The 14,400-nt window shown below is 47.9% G+C and overlaps 1 protein-coding gene across 5 annotated transcripts; it reads left to right on the forward strand.

The window, feature by feature from the left end:
• Nucleotides 1-5,973: 5,973 nt before the first annotated feature.
• Fam32a (family with sequence similarity 32 member A) lies at nucleotides 5,974-11,632 on the forward strand. Of its 5 annotated transcripts, XM_027394900.2 has the most exons (6): nucleotides 5,974-6,129; nucleotides 6,208-6,349; nucleotides 9,227-9,385; nucleotides 10,581-10,634; nucleotides 10,830-10,926; nucleotides 11,187-11,326. In XM_027394900.2, exons 1-5 carry the CDS (start codon nucleotides 5,978-5,980, stop codon nucleotides 10,896-10,898), a joined length of 576 nt encoding a protein of 191 aa, XP_027250701.2. In that variant the 5' UTR covers nucleotides 5,974-5,977; the 3' UTR covers nucleotides 10,899-10,926; nucleotides 11,187-11,326. The 5 variants fall into 5 exon arrangements, with proteins under 5 accessions (XP_027250701.2, XP_027250699.2, XP_027250700.2 ...); XM_027394898.2 differs by lacking the exon at nucleotides 10,830-10,926 and having other exon boundaries at nucleotides 11,187-11,632; XM_027394899.2 differs by having other exon boundaries at nucleotides 10,830-11,630.
• The last annotated feature ends 2,768 nt before the right edge of the window (nucleotides 11,633-14,400 follow it).

The following is a 14,400-nucleotide window of genomic DNA, read 5'->3' on the forward strand; positions in this document are numbered from 1 at the left end:
GACCTAGAACTTTCCAAAACCCTCCTGCCTTTGCTTTCCCAGTGCTAGGATTATGAGCACACACCACAAACATGCTCTACTCATTCCCCACCCCCCACTGCTGAAAACTTTAAAGGACACAACTGTCCTTACAAAACACCCTCGGCAATGCTGCTCACAGTCCACTTCCTCATCTGTGGTTCCTGCCTTCACTTAAGAACCCTGTGAGGGGGCTGGAGAGATGGCTCAGTGGTTAAGAGCACTGACTGCTCTTGCAGAGGACCTGGGTTCAATTCCCAGTACCCACATGGCAGCTCACAACTGTTTGTAATTCTAGTTACAGGGCATCTGATACCAATGCACATAAAATAAAAAAAAAAAGTTAAGTAAATTAAAAAAAAAAACCCTGTGAGGTGCCTGGCCTTTCTGAGCCTGAGGGCACAATGGACCAAATTAACAGAATGGTTCCTCAATTTGTTCTGCAATTTCTCTTAAGGGTCTAGATATGCAAGTTTCTTTAAGGTTTTGTTTTATTTTTAAGTGTGTGTGTGTAGGCCACGAGAGAGGACGTCAGATCCCCTGGAGCTGGCGTTATAGGTGGTTGTGAGTCCCCTTATGGGTGTTGGGAACTGAATTAACTGCTGAACCTTCTCTCCAGCCCCGACACATGGACTTAAAAGAAGAAGAAGAAGGTTGTGGGAGTGGAGAACCAAACTCATCTGAGCAGAAAATAAGAGTGGCTTACAGGGATAATGGAGCGGCTAAAGCACAAAGTTGCAGGTAGGAGGAATAAGTTCACCTTATTCCTGTGGCACAATTTGACTATAAATGGTTAGCTTTTGTTTTATTTTTGAGACAGGGTCTCCTGACACAGCCCCTGGTGGCCTAGAACATTCAGTGAAGACCAGATTGGCCTCAGATCCACAGGGGCCTCTACATCTAGAGTGCTGGAATTAAAGGTGTGCACCATCTCTCAGGACAGGGTCTACCTTTGCACTCCTCTGTGGCCTGGAGCTTGCTATGGAGACCAGGCTGGTACACTTGCTGTTTCCCCTGCCTCTTCCTGCTCCTCTGAGTACTAGGATTGTAGGCCTGAATGACCAAACCTGGATAGTGCTAACATTTTTAAGTTTTATATTGTTGAATTTGTTTTATTTTTAAAATGTGCTGTGTTTTCCCTGTGTGTCTGTATGCGCACCACTTGTGTGCCTATGGATGGTTGTGAGTCACCATGTGGGTGCTGGGAACTGAATCCTGGACCTCTGCAAGAACAACAAGTGCTCTTAACTGCTGAGCCATCTCTCCAGCCCCTTAAATTTTGTTTTTTGTTTTTGTTTTTTGAGACAGGGTTTCTCTGTGTAATGCCTCTGGCTCTCCTGGAATTCACTTTGTAGACCAGGCTGGCCTCGAACTCAGAGATCTGTCTTCCTCTCTGCCTTTGAGTGCTGGGACTAAAGGTATGCACCACCACCACTTGGCCTATAGCCTTCAATTTTAAAAAATATTTTTTAAGTGTTTTCAGCATGCGCACACACATACACTATATGATGGAGAGATGGCTCAGCAGCACCAACATGGTAGCTCACAAGCATCTGTAATTGCAGTTCCAGGAAATCCAATGCCCTCGTTTGGCCTCCCTGAACACACACATGGTATACTTACATACATGCAAGCAAAACACTCATACATAGCATATATGTTTTATAAATAAGCCAGGGAGCACACATGGACACTCTTAAAGCTGAAAAGGAAGTCTTAGGGGCTGGAGAGATGGCTCAGAGGTTAGGACCACTGGCTGCTCTTCTAGAGGTCGTGAGTTCAATTCCCAGCAACCACATGGTGGCTCACAACTATCTGTAATGAGATCTGGTGCCCTCTTCTGGTGTGCAGGCATACATGGAGGCAGAATGTTGTATACATAATAAATTAAAATCCTTAAAAAAAAAAAAAAGTCTTTGTTGCTTGCCAGAAGCCTACACAGTGAATTTACCCAATTTACAGAGCTCCAAGCCTCTTGTTCTTTGTCTTTTGTTTTGTTTTTTCTTTTATTTATTTTATAAAGATTTTATTTATTACGTATACAGTCTTCTGCCTGCATGCCAGCAGAGGGCACTAGATCTCATTCAAGGTGGTTGTGAACCACCATGTGGTTGCTGGGAATTGAACTCAGGACCTCTGGAAGAACAGTCAGTGCTCTTAACCGCTGAGCCATCTCTCTAGCCCTCTTTTATTATTTTTTTAAAGATTTATTTATTTATCATGTATATACTGTCCTGTCTACATTATGCCTGCATGTCAGAAGAGGGCGCCAAATCTCATTATAGATGGTTGTTAGCCACCATGTGGTTGCTGGGAATTGAACTCAGGACCTCTGGAAGAGTAGCCAGTGCTCTTAACCTCTGATCTATCTCTCCAGCCCGTTTTGTTTATTTTTTCAAGACAGGGTTTCTCTGTGTAGCTCTAGCTGTCCTGGAACTAGCTCTGTAGACCAGGTTGGCCTCGAACTCAGAGTGAATTCCTCTTGTCTCTGCCTCCCAAGTGATGAGGCACCCCCACCCCCAGCCAGTTCTTTTATATACAAAAAAAAAAAAAACCCACATCCTAGTTGACACACTTTGGTTAGCAAGAACAGCAAGAAACAAAATTACAGAAGTGAAAAAGCAAGGTTAGTACACTTAGGGACTTTCCTGGATCCTGGACTATGAACACAGTTTTTGATGGGCTAGACTTTGTCTTTGTTCCCTTTTTGGCAGGTGTTGGGGCCTCTGTTGCTGTAAGGTCGGAATGAGGATTTCAATATGCCCGTCAGTCATACTAAGGTCTGGGGGCCTAATACACATATTTACATATATGTATTTATTATTACTATATATACATATATTGTATTAGTTAGGGTATAGATCTGGTAGAATGAATATATTTAAAAGGGCTCACAGCTGATACAACCATGGCATTCTGCTGTAGCACGATGCATAAAAGACCCAGAGACAGATATTGAGGTTCAAGCTGAAGATCAAAGAAGCAAAGCAGCCAGCCAGTAGATCTTACTCTACCCAGCTGAGATGTCAATCCTGTCCTCATGAATCCTCAGAGGTAAAAGGCTCTTAATTCCTGTCTCCTCCCCCTTATACTCCTTTCTCCACCACCCTAGTGCTGGGATTAAAGGCGTGTGATCCCAGGTGCTGAGATCACCTTTGTGTAAGCTGTTTCTTTTAGGACTGGATCAGTTTCCTGTAGTCAGTGTGGCTTTGAACTAACAGAGATCGGTCTACCTCTTAATCCTAGTATGGTTGCTTTGCTATTTTGATCCCTGGTAGCTTTAATAAATTATAAACAGGGGCTGGAGAGATGGCTCAGAGGTTAAGAGCACTGACTGCTCTTCCAGAGGTCCTGAGTTCAATTCCCAGCAACCACATGGTGGCTCACAACCATTCCTTATGAGATCTGGTGCCCTCTTCTGGTGTGCAGATATACATGGAAGCAGAATGTTGTATACATAATAAATAAATAAATAAGGGTTATAGGTGCCAGCTATGATGTCCAGTGTATAAACTTTAAAAAAATAAAAATAAATTATAAACAATATATCACCACAGTCCGCCAACATTAAGTTCAAAACTCCAGTAGTTGTTCAGTCCTTGAGGCTGGATGTCTTCAGTGTCCAGCAAAACCCTGGAGAAGTAGACTATCATGCCAGGGAAGGAACGGACTGGCCAGCCAGAGGGCAAGCCAACAAAGGGAGAGTGCCTGAGGGAACTCTAGCCAGCCCAAGCCTGGCAAACATGGCTCTAGGAAGGCTTGCCCTTCTCCATTCCCTCTGCCTTGCTAAAAACTGTTAGGTTACATTCCCAAAGCTAGCCCCCAAGGTCTATTCCCTTAGCCACTTGCCCCTCCTGAGGCTGACTGCCAAGGTCCAGCTATCAAAATATCGAAGTCCAGCAATTAGAAGCCCACTTTGGTTACCCTAATTAACATGCCCAATTAAACAGCTCATCCTAACATGGGGTTTCTCATTTTGCTATTTGTTTATGTGGCATGTCCATCTCCCCTCTGTCCAGAGGCAGTCCTTTGTCCCTCTAGGACAAGTACCCCTTCCCCTTGTTCCCTTCCGATTCTCTCTTGTCCCTACCTTTGTTATCACCACACCCTAGCTCATTCTATCACAGACCTCCCTTTTCTCTTCTTAAAAACTATGTCTGCTGGATGAGGAGGGGGGAGGGAACGGGTGTAGAGGAGGGAGGGGAAACTGCAGTTGGTATGTAAAATAAGTGAAAAATGTTATTTAAATAAAATTTTAAAATTACACTACAGGATCATTTGCTGCTGTTTTAGCCTGAGTCAGGAAGCAGCCACTTTAACTTTTCGTTCCCACTTAATAAAGGATCTGTCTATGGAAACAGACTGTTTGGGTGTGGTGTGTGACTAATCCAGGGATGGACACCCCTCCACCCCCCCACCCCACCCCCGTGTGGGGTCCTCTTCAACATTTCCTTTTTCCAAGTACTTTATATAGGCTGCCAGCGGGTGTGGCCCAGATTAAAGGTGGATCTTCCCACCTCAAAAGATCTGGATTAAAAGTGGGCCTTCCTGCCGGGCGTTGGTGGCTCATGCCTTTAATCCCAGCACTTGGGAGGCAGAGGCAGGTGGATCTCTGTGACTTCGAGACCAGCCTGTCTACAAGAGCGAGTTCCAGGACAGCCTCCAAAGCCACAGAGAAACCCTGTCTCGAAAAACCAAAAAAGTGGGCCTTCCCACTTTAAACGATTTAATTAAGAAAACAATCCCTCATCGGTGTGCCCAGTTGAGTTTCCTTAATTCTAGATGGAGTCAAATTGACAACCAAGAATAGCCATCACATTAGTGATCTGGGTATAGTGGCTGAGATCTACTACTTAGCCCTAAGGTAGGCAGCAGCAGAGACTGATTCCCTGGACACACAGTGAAAGGAACAAACCCACAGTTGTTATCTGAACTCCACTCGTTCGACATAGTCCACTAATAAATGTAACCTCCAAAACAACTGCTAAAGAAAACGAAACAAAACGAAAATCCAAGCTCATTTGTGATCCCAGTAGTGGAGAAGTAAGGTTGTTGTGTCGACGCAACAACCACACACACCGTTAATCCCAGCGCTTGAAAGGCAGAGACAGTTGTTTCTCCCTGAATTCAAAGCTCGCCTGGTCTACAGAGTGAGTTCGAGGACAGCCAAGGCTACATAATGAGACCCTGCCTCAAAACAAAAACAAACAACAAGAAAGTTTAAAGTTACCTTCTGCTGCATACAAGACCCCATCACCAACAAAACAAGCCACACACTTGCCGTCCCAGGTCTCTAGATGCTGAGGCAGAGCCCAGAGAGGGTCTACACAGCAAATTCGAGGTTTAATGAGACTCACTTAGCATGACCCTTCTGCTCTCAAACCCACACAGAAACAGGAGCGATGGCCCAGAGAAAGACTCAGCAGGCAGAGGCTCTGGTCTGCAAGTGGAAGAGACCCAACTCCTGCAAGATGTCCTGACCTGTGCGTACACACACTCACAAACCCATAAAGGTAAACAATTTCTGATGTAATTTTAAAGACTTAACCTAAGCCGGGTGGTGGTGGCGCTCGCCTTCAGTTCCAGCACTCGGGAAGCAGAGGCAGGCGGATCTCTGTGAGTTCGAGGCCAGCCTGGTCTACAAAGCTACACAGAGAAACACTGTCTCGGGGGAAAAAAAAAAAAGGCTAACCCTTTGGAGACAGGGTACCTATGTCTCCATAGTCCTGGATGTCCTGAAAGTCACTATGTAAACCAGGCTGACCTCGAATTCAGAGATCCTCCTGCCTCTGTCTCTGGGGTAATTAAGACGTTGCATGACACAAAGCTAAAGCAGATGCCCACAAAGTAGGAAACGGATGTCCAAGCACAATTACGGGTTTAGACAGGCTGCGCTGTGAGAACGGAAGTATGCTGGAGTGGTAGACGCGAGTACGCATGCGTCTCTCCCAGCCGACCAATGATAGGGAAGCTAGGCGGGCGCCGGGCGGAAGCGCTGCGCACAAACAGGAAGTGTGGGGTTCCGCGCGCGGTGGCCATGGAGGCGTACGAGCAGGTCCAGAAGGGGCCCCTGAAGCTGAAAGGCGTCGCGGAGCTCGGCGTGACCAAGCGGTGAGGCCCCGGAGCCCGCGCTCTGTCCCTGAGGGCGGACCCCTGGCCTCGGCACCGCTCACCGGCCCTCTCCCCCAGGAAGAAGAAGAAGAAGGACAAGGACAAGGCCAAGCTGCTGGAGGCCATGGGGACGAGCAAGAAGAGCGAGGAGGAGAAGCGGCGCTGCCTGGACAAGCGCACGCCGGCGCAGGCGGCCTTCGAGAAGATGCAGGAGAAACGGGTGAGGCCGAGGGCGGGGCAGCCCGGCCTTCCCAGCCCCGGTGTAGCCCAGGCCTTCCCCCAGCCTCTCCCCCCGAGTAGCTCGGGCCTTCCCAGCCCCGGGGCAGCCCGGCCTTCCCAGCCCCCCCTATAGCGCAGGTCTTCCCCCAGCTCCCGGTGTAGCCCAGGCCTTCCCCCAGCCCCCGGTGTAGCCCAGGCCTTCCCCCAGCCCCCGGTGTAGCCCAGGCCTTCCCCCAGCCCCCGGTGTAGCCCAGGCCTTCCCCCAGCCCCCGGTGTAGCCCAGGCCTTCCCCCAGCTCCCGTATAGCTCAGGCTTTCCCCAACCCTCGGTGTAGCCCAGGCCTTTCCCCAGCCCCCGTGTAGACAGGCTTTCCCCAACTCCCAGTAGCCCAGTCTTTCCCCCAGCCCCCGTTCAGCCCTGGCCTTCCTGCCTACTAGGATGGTAGGCAGGTGTCCCCACTTTCCGCCAGTTGTTGATAACCATGTTCATTGCTCTTAAGTTACCACCAAGTCTGTTTCCATAACAACTTGCTTTAGTAACTTCAGATGGGTTTGTTGTTGTTTGGAGGTGGTGTGTGTTGTATGGAACCAGACACTCCTGGAACTAGCTGCTGTTAGCCTTGAATTCCTGCCTCTGGTTCCTGGAATGACTGGTGTGACCCACAGGACCATGCCAGTTATTTTGGGTGTGTTTGCTTTATTTTGTTTTTGAGGCACTGTTTTGTCTTATGTAGTCCAGGCTAGCCTCAAACTCACTCTGTAGCCAAGGACGACCTTAGACTTGTAATTTTCCTGCTTGTTGGAATGACAGGCACTTAACACCTCCTTAAGTTACTCTCTTAATATTAGAAATTGTGAGGGAGAGGAGAGGTCAGAGTAAGACAGAGGCTCAGCCTGCCAGGCTGTCGGAAAATAAGCCCAGTGTGTGGCTCACCTTTTGCAGTGTAGGAGGATTGCACTCAGGGCCCAGTGCGTGCCCACACGCACACCCAGGTCAGTGGTTCTCTGAAGGCAGTCCTGTCTCCCCAGATGAGTATCTGAAGGTGTTTGGAATCCTTCTGTAGTAGTAGAGAGTGCCATTAACATCTAGTGGGAAGAGACGAAGGCCACTACTACGTTTCTACAAAGAAAGAAGTGATCTTCTCCCAAATATCAGGCTGAGCTGAGAATCACCAGCCTGGTGTTCCCGTACACTGGCCCTGGGCAAAGTTCCTGAATCATGTGGGTCTACTTTTCTCATGCATGTGGGCGCTGGGCAGGCCTGGGTCTCATGCTGTCTCTGCCACCTCTCAGAGGGATAGGCCAGAGCTGAGAGGAGGGCTGAAGTCACCCTTGCAGGGGTGTGCTAAGAATTTAATTAACAAGTGACTGCTTCTGTCCCTTGTCACCTGGAGGTCACAGCTAGAGCTGACATTCAACCACCAGTCAGGGTGAGCAGTTGGTGCAGCCAAGAGTGATGGTGATGACGGCAGTTGGCCTGAGGAGGAAGGATGGCAGGTTAGATCCTGTCTGGGGACAAAGGCAGAGGTGGGAATGAGGAATGAAAAAGCATCTTGGAGCCAGGAGTGGTGGGTGTTGGGAGTTTCAGGCCAGTTTGGGACCTTTTTCAAAACGCAAAAGCAGTGGCTTTTTGGAGTACGTGCTTGTTCAGGCAACATGCACTCCTCCCAGACATCACTAATCAGTCACCACGTTCTTTGTAATAGGATCCAGTCATACCACCGGTTTTTGGGTTTTGGTTTTTCAGGACAGGGTTTCTCTGTGTAACAGTTCTGGCTGTCCTGGAACTCTCTCTGTAGACCAGACTGGCCTGAACTCACAGAGATCTGCCTCCCCCTGCCTCCCAAGTGCTGAGATTAAAGACATGCACCACTGTATTTTTTTTAATCTTATTTATTGTTACTAGTGTATGAACTGGAATGCCACAGTATGTTTGTGGAGGTCAGAGGATAACTTGTGGGAATCAGTTCACTCTTTCCACCATGTGGGTTCCAGGATCAAACTCAGGTTGTCAGGTTTGGTGGCAAGCACATTTACTCCACTGAGCCGTCTCACCATCCATAATCTGCTTCTTAATCTTCAACCTGAAACTCAAGCATTTGTATTCAGAGTTGGTTCCTCATTCAGTGTTAGTGGCCTGAGGACAAGTGGAGGAAGCCCAGAAAGACAGACATGGGTGAGGTGGAATAGGAGGTCCTTTGAACAGGTGCTGGAGAGTCTGTGAGGTGGCAGTGGCCCACACCTTTAATCCTGGCTCTTGGGAGGCAGAGGCAGGCAAATCTCTGTGAGTTCCAGGACAGCCACCGGCTATACAGAGAAACCCTGCCCCTAAATAAATAAGTAAACAAATAACAGAAGAAGATTGGACCTCAGGCAAGGAGCTTGTTATTTCAAATTGCAGCCTGTTCTGTTGCATGGAAGAGGTGATTGTGCTGAGATTCGACAAGGACGTGGGCCAAGGTGATGAGATTGCTAGACAGTTCCCAGCCCCTGCCAGAAGGCCCCTTTGGGTGGAGTGGGTCAGCTACACACAGTAGGGGCATCAGTTGGAGGGATCCAGGCTCTGCCTCTTCTCCCCTGTTCCAGTTCTGCAGTCTGGTCCTCATCTTCACTGAAAAAAGAAAAACTGGCAACTATAAATATAAATACACACACATACTCAAGGAGGACAGAAGAGGCCAGCAGGTCCCCAAGGGCTGGAGCTATAGATGGTTCTGAGCTGCTATGTGGTCGCTGGGAATCGAACTGATCCTCTGGAAAACCTACCAGTGCTTTTAACCACTGAGTGCTCACTGCTGTCCACATCTTCATCTTTCTAAAGAAAATTCTTATTTTCTTTGTGTTCATGCACCTGTGTCACATGTGTGTGTGACAACCAGAAGACAACTTGGAGGAGTTGCTTCTCCCCTCCCACATGTGGATCCCAGGGAGTGAACTCAGGCACCCTTGCCCTTCAAGCCATTTTGCTGGTCCTTGTCTTCATTTTGAAATGGGACCCTCTGATCTCCTGCTGCAGCCTTCCCGTGAGGGGATCAGAGGTTTGTGCCACCATCCATGTCCAGCATAGGTCTGTCTTTTTCTTCTCTCTCTCTCTCTCTCTCTTTCTCTCTCTCTCTCTCCTTTTGAAAATAACTAGTAGTGTTTGAACTTCTGGGTGCAGTGTTATAATGTGATACCCATTTGCTGAGCAAATCCATGAGGGCACAATCTCCATCTAATGAAGGGCATTTAATCCACAAGTTCTGGTCACCCCGTTGTGCTGTGAGACTTGGGACACTACCCCTTGCTGTCTTGCTAGCCCCATCCTGTCTGTCTTCTCCTAGCCAGTGGTGTTCTCTGGTCTAGTCTGTACTTTGTGAAGTCAATTTTTTAGCATCTATAATTGAGTGAAGACATGAGCTGACTGGCTGTGGTCTTGCCCTAACTGACAACTTGACATAAGCTAGGGTCTCCTGGAAGGAGAGTCTCAGTGAGGCACTGTCTGATTTGCACTGAGATGGGAAGACCTGCTGTCCTTTCCTGTCTTAGACAGTACCAGTCCCTGGGTGTGAGACTTCAGGCATTGTGTTTATGTGTACAAGTGTTTTGTCTGTATGTGGGTGTGGTGCTGTGCTGCCGAAGAAGACTAGAAAGAGGGTGTAGGGTCCCTGAACCTGGATTTACAGAAAAGTGTGAGCCACCATCTTGGTGCAGACTCTGAAAGAGCAGCAGTTACTTTTAACCACTGAGCTAAAGATCTTTAGCCCAGGGTTTGGGTTTTGAACTATGTAAGAGCAGAGAAAACTGAGCATGACCCATACTCACATCCATTTCTCTATGCCCTTGCCTGAGTTGTGGCCCTAAGACTGCCTTCACTATCCCTCCATGGTGGACTGTGTGACCCTTTCTCCCCAAGTTGCTTTTTCGCCTGAGTATTTTGTCATAAGAGAAATGAAAACACTGAACATTCATTTGAATTCTCTTTAGCCCCTCCTCCCTGGGGCCTCTTGCTCCATGTGGCACATGGTTTCTTTCCTTCCAGTCCCAGGCGTTCACCATGGCCCAGGGCAGCACAAAGCCATTGTCCAGCTCCTGGCAGGGTCTGCCCTGAGGAATGCTGGGATTGCAGGGAGACTAAGCAGGGGCCCCTCCTGAGTGGGGTATCAGGAGAGCGACAGCTGTGGGACCACAGCTGCTTTGGGCGCTTTTGGGCTGTGGGGCATGGTGACTCACTCCAGTCTCTTCTCTCTCCAGCAAATGGAAAGAATCCTGAAGAAGGCATCCAAAACCCATAAGCAGAGAGTGGAGGTGAGCCCTACCCCTGTGGGGAGCCCAGAGCCCAGGGCAGTATAGCTTGGACTGTTGGAGCACACCATTAGGCATGGTGCCTCCCCAGACTCATTTGGGGTGCTGTGAGTCCAGTGGTGGAGTGTGTGAGACAGGCTGGGCACAGATGGGTGCACTACCCACCTGGTTCACACTGATGTGGCCTCTCTTCCACAGGACTTCAACAGACACCTGGACACACTCACAGAGCACTATGACATTCCTAAAGTCAGCTGGACCAAGTAACCTGCCCCTGGTGCAAAAGACAGGCCAGGTTGGCTGTATTGCTCCCTCAGTGTTTTCTAGAATGTTCTACATCTGCCTGGTGCATCTGCTGAGCCCAGGCTTTCTGAAACTTGAATTAAAGTCAGGCTGTCCTTTCACTGAGTTTTGGTTTCTGGGTAGTACCATTTCCTATTTGGACGAGATGTTGTGAATTGACAGGCTGGGATCATTTCTGGGTGAGAGCCATGGAAGGAGGGTACCTTCCCAACCCCGTTTCAGCATCTGTCTTCATCTGTACCACAATGCCAGGACAGGAAGCTCCTGCCTGTGGACCACCACAGAAGTTCCCACAGTGCTGCTCCTTTTGGGCAACCTGGACATCAGACCACACAGCTTACATCAAGCAACAGCCACCTGAAGCAAGGATGAGACACGGGCCTCCGGCATATGGCCAGTTCCTCAGTCCACCCTGTGGGGGCCATTGCAGACATTTCTAATCAATTCAGTTCTCAATGATGGCACCTGGGACTCTAAGCATATGGTATGTATCATGAACCTGTGTGGCATTCCTGGCTTAAGGACACCAAATGCCAGACAGTGGCCAGGGCAAAGCATCTGAGAGACTAGGTGACCACTTGGAGAACCTGTGCACACACACTGTTGAGAGAAGCAGCTTGTGTTGCCATGGATACAGAAAAAATGCCAGGAATCGCTGGAGCTGTCTTGTAGAATAAAGCAAATGCCAGTCATGAAGACTGTGAGTGTTGTCTGTACATGTTGTCTATCACAGGGACACCTTTCCATTCTGCCCCATGAAGAATGCACGGTACAAACCTGTGGGTAAAGTTAGGTGCTTTTGTTTTAGAGAGAGAGAGACAGAAATGGTGTGTGTGTATTATAGGAGGATTGGCCTCTCCTTCACCGTGTGGATCCTGGGGGGATTGGATCTAACTCCAACTGTGCGACTTAGCCTAAGTGCCTTTACCCACGGAGTTATCTCAGTCTGGGTGACACATTTATTCCACTGTGTTCTGCCTGAGGGAGATGGCTTGTGGGGTGTGCGTGCCTTGTCTCAAGTGTTTAGGACCATTTTGGATTTGGGAGTTTTTCCAGATTTGGGCAACATAGTAATTTTGTGATATGTAATGGGATGTTTCAGTCATTGTCACAAGTCGGCATACATTTCATTTCTATTTCATTTGTACCTTTGTGGTCATTTTAGATGAACTTTTTTGTCTTTGAACATAGTATACAAAATGCGATTTTTTAAAAATGTCTAGTCTTTTAAAATTCATTTCAAATGTGAGCTACCATAAAACCAAAAATAAGTTAAATACTTACTTCAAGAAGGAAGAACCAGGCTACAGTCACAACTAAAGCAAAGCAAAATAACACCCCAACAGTATAAATAACTCAATGTCCAATATCTGGGATTCACTCAGGATTGTCTGGGCAATGCCAAAGATCATGGGTCACTTTTCTGGCTCCGTCCTCTGCAGCATACACACCTTGTCTCCTAGGCTCTGGCTGGCTCCACTACACCACTGCTGCTGTTCTTGGTGGTCATCCGATGGTGCTGGCGTCTCCAAAATGCTGGGACTTCTGTTTCAACTGGGCCGCACTTTCACCAATAGCCTCTCCTGGGCTCTCTTCATGATACCAAGCCTCAGCTTCTCTGCATGACTCCTTTAGTCCTGGGGCTTCCACTGCCACTCGGGCTGCATCTTCATTAATGGCCTCTGCCAGCCTCTCACAGTGTCAAGTCTTAGCTGCTGTCCATGACCCTTTTAATGTCTTCAAAACCAGTACCACCTAGGTGATTCTTACACTACTAAGTTTAGCTGCCAGCACTGGGTACAACCTTGGCTGCCTCTGGAACACAGCTTCTCTGTGCTGATCCAGGGGAATACCTCCCAGAAGATTTCACCTCAGTGATGCTAGTCTCTTCTTAATTGCTGCTAATTTCTCAGCTCCAGCTGACCAACATCAGTTGTCCCAATAAAGCAAAGGTTTCACTTCAGTGGCATTGGACTCCTGTTAAGTATGGCTGACTCTTCAGCCCCAGCTGGCCAGACCCATATAATCTTTTTATTTAAGATTTTATTTATTATGTATACAACATTCTGCTTCTGTGTATATCTGCACACCAGAAGAGGGCACCAGGTCTCATAATGGATGACTATGAGCCACCATGTGGTTGCTGGGAATTGAACTCAGGACCTCTGGAAGAGCAGCCAGCACTCTTAACCTCTGAGCCATCTCTCCAGCCCAGAACCATAGAATCTCAATTCAAAATAGCAAATATGCAATGGCCCAAACTCAGTAAGTGACACTTGAACTTCCCCCTGGAACTTCACAAGCCAGGCCTGCATTTCTCTCAACACCCTTTTTTTTTTTTTCCCCAAGCTCCCACACAACAGCCCACCAAGTTTTGAACATTCAATGCCTTTTCTTACCCAAAGTTTAAAGTCCTTCCCTAGTCCTCCACAAAATAACATGGTCATGTCTGTCACAGCAATACCCTACAATCCTGCTACCAATGTCTGCCTTAGCTAGGGTCACTATTGCTGTGATAAAACACCATGACCAACAGGCGTTGGTGGCGCACGCCTTTAGTCCCAGCACTGGGGAGGCAAAGGCAGGCAGATCTCTGTGATTTCGAGACCAGCCTGGTCTACATGAGCTAGTTCCAGGACAGCCTCCAAAGCCACAGAGAAACGCTGTCTCGGAAAAACAAAAACAAGCAAACAAAACACCTTGACCAAATAAAATGCACAATTTTTTTGAAGAATTTTGTGCATGAGACAGTTTAATGGCGTGAGATTTAATTATTTGAGGATTTTTGGGGGTTTTTGGGGTTTTTTTTTGTTGTTGAGGCAGGAGGTTTGAGACTGGGTCTCACTGAGCAACCCTAGTTGCCCTGAAATACTCTTGTAGACCAGGCTATTAGATCCTCCTGCTTCTACCTCTGAAGTGCTAGGATTGAAGGCATGCACCACCACACCATTTTTCGCCTGTTTTTACCTAGGTTCTATAGCGAAGGCTGCAAACCTGCATGAAGTCCTACCAGGAACTGGACAAGATGCCCCAGCAGGTGAAGGCTCTTGCCACCAAGCCTGCAGACCTGAGTTTGAGTCCCAGGATTCACGGTGGAAGGAGAGAACTGATTTCCACAAATTGTCTTCTGAACTCCACATGCTCACACATAACACACACAATAAATGTTAAATAAGAAGGGAGGGAGTAATAAGAGGGAAATGGGCCAATATGTTCAAAATATAAAATGTATACATTATGAAACTGACAAAGGATAAATTAAAATTTTTTAAACTGCATCTTACTGGCTGACCTGGAACACACAGATCTGCCTGCCTCTGCTTCCAAGTGCTGGGATTGAAGGCACACACTACTATGCCTCACTAAAACTTAGTACTTTGTAAAAAGTCCATATTCAGGTGTGTGTGCATGAGTGCAGCTGTCCACAGAGGCATCAGATCACCTGGAACTGGAGTTATAGGCAGTT

Source organism: Cricetulus griseus, assembly GCF_003668045.3.
Source record: "Cricetulus griseus strain 17A/GY chromosome 1 unlocalized genomic scaffold, alternate assembly CriGri-PICRH-1.0 chr1_0, whole genome shotgun sequence".
Taxonomy (NCBI): domain Eukaryota; kingdom Metazoa; phylum Chordata; class Mammalia; order Rodentia; family Cricetidae; genus Cricetulus; species Cricetulus griseus.

Excerpts from the sequence above, each read along its gene's own strand:
- Fam32a (XM_027394898.2), top strand. The coding sequence starts at position 5,978 with ATGATAGGGAAGCTAGGCGGGCGCCGGGCGGAAGCGCTGCGCACAAAC. Across the intron at positions 6,130-6,207 it reads GAGCTCGGCGTGACCAAGCG|GAAGAAGAAGAAGAAGGACA; the intron begins GTGAGGCCCCGG and ends CCTCTCCCCCAG. Across the intron at positions 9,386-10,580 it reads TTCCCGTGAGGGGATCAGAG|CAAATGGAAAGAATCCTGAA; the intron begins GTTTGTGCCACC and ends TTCTCTCTCCAG.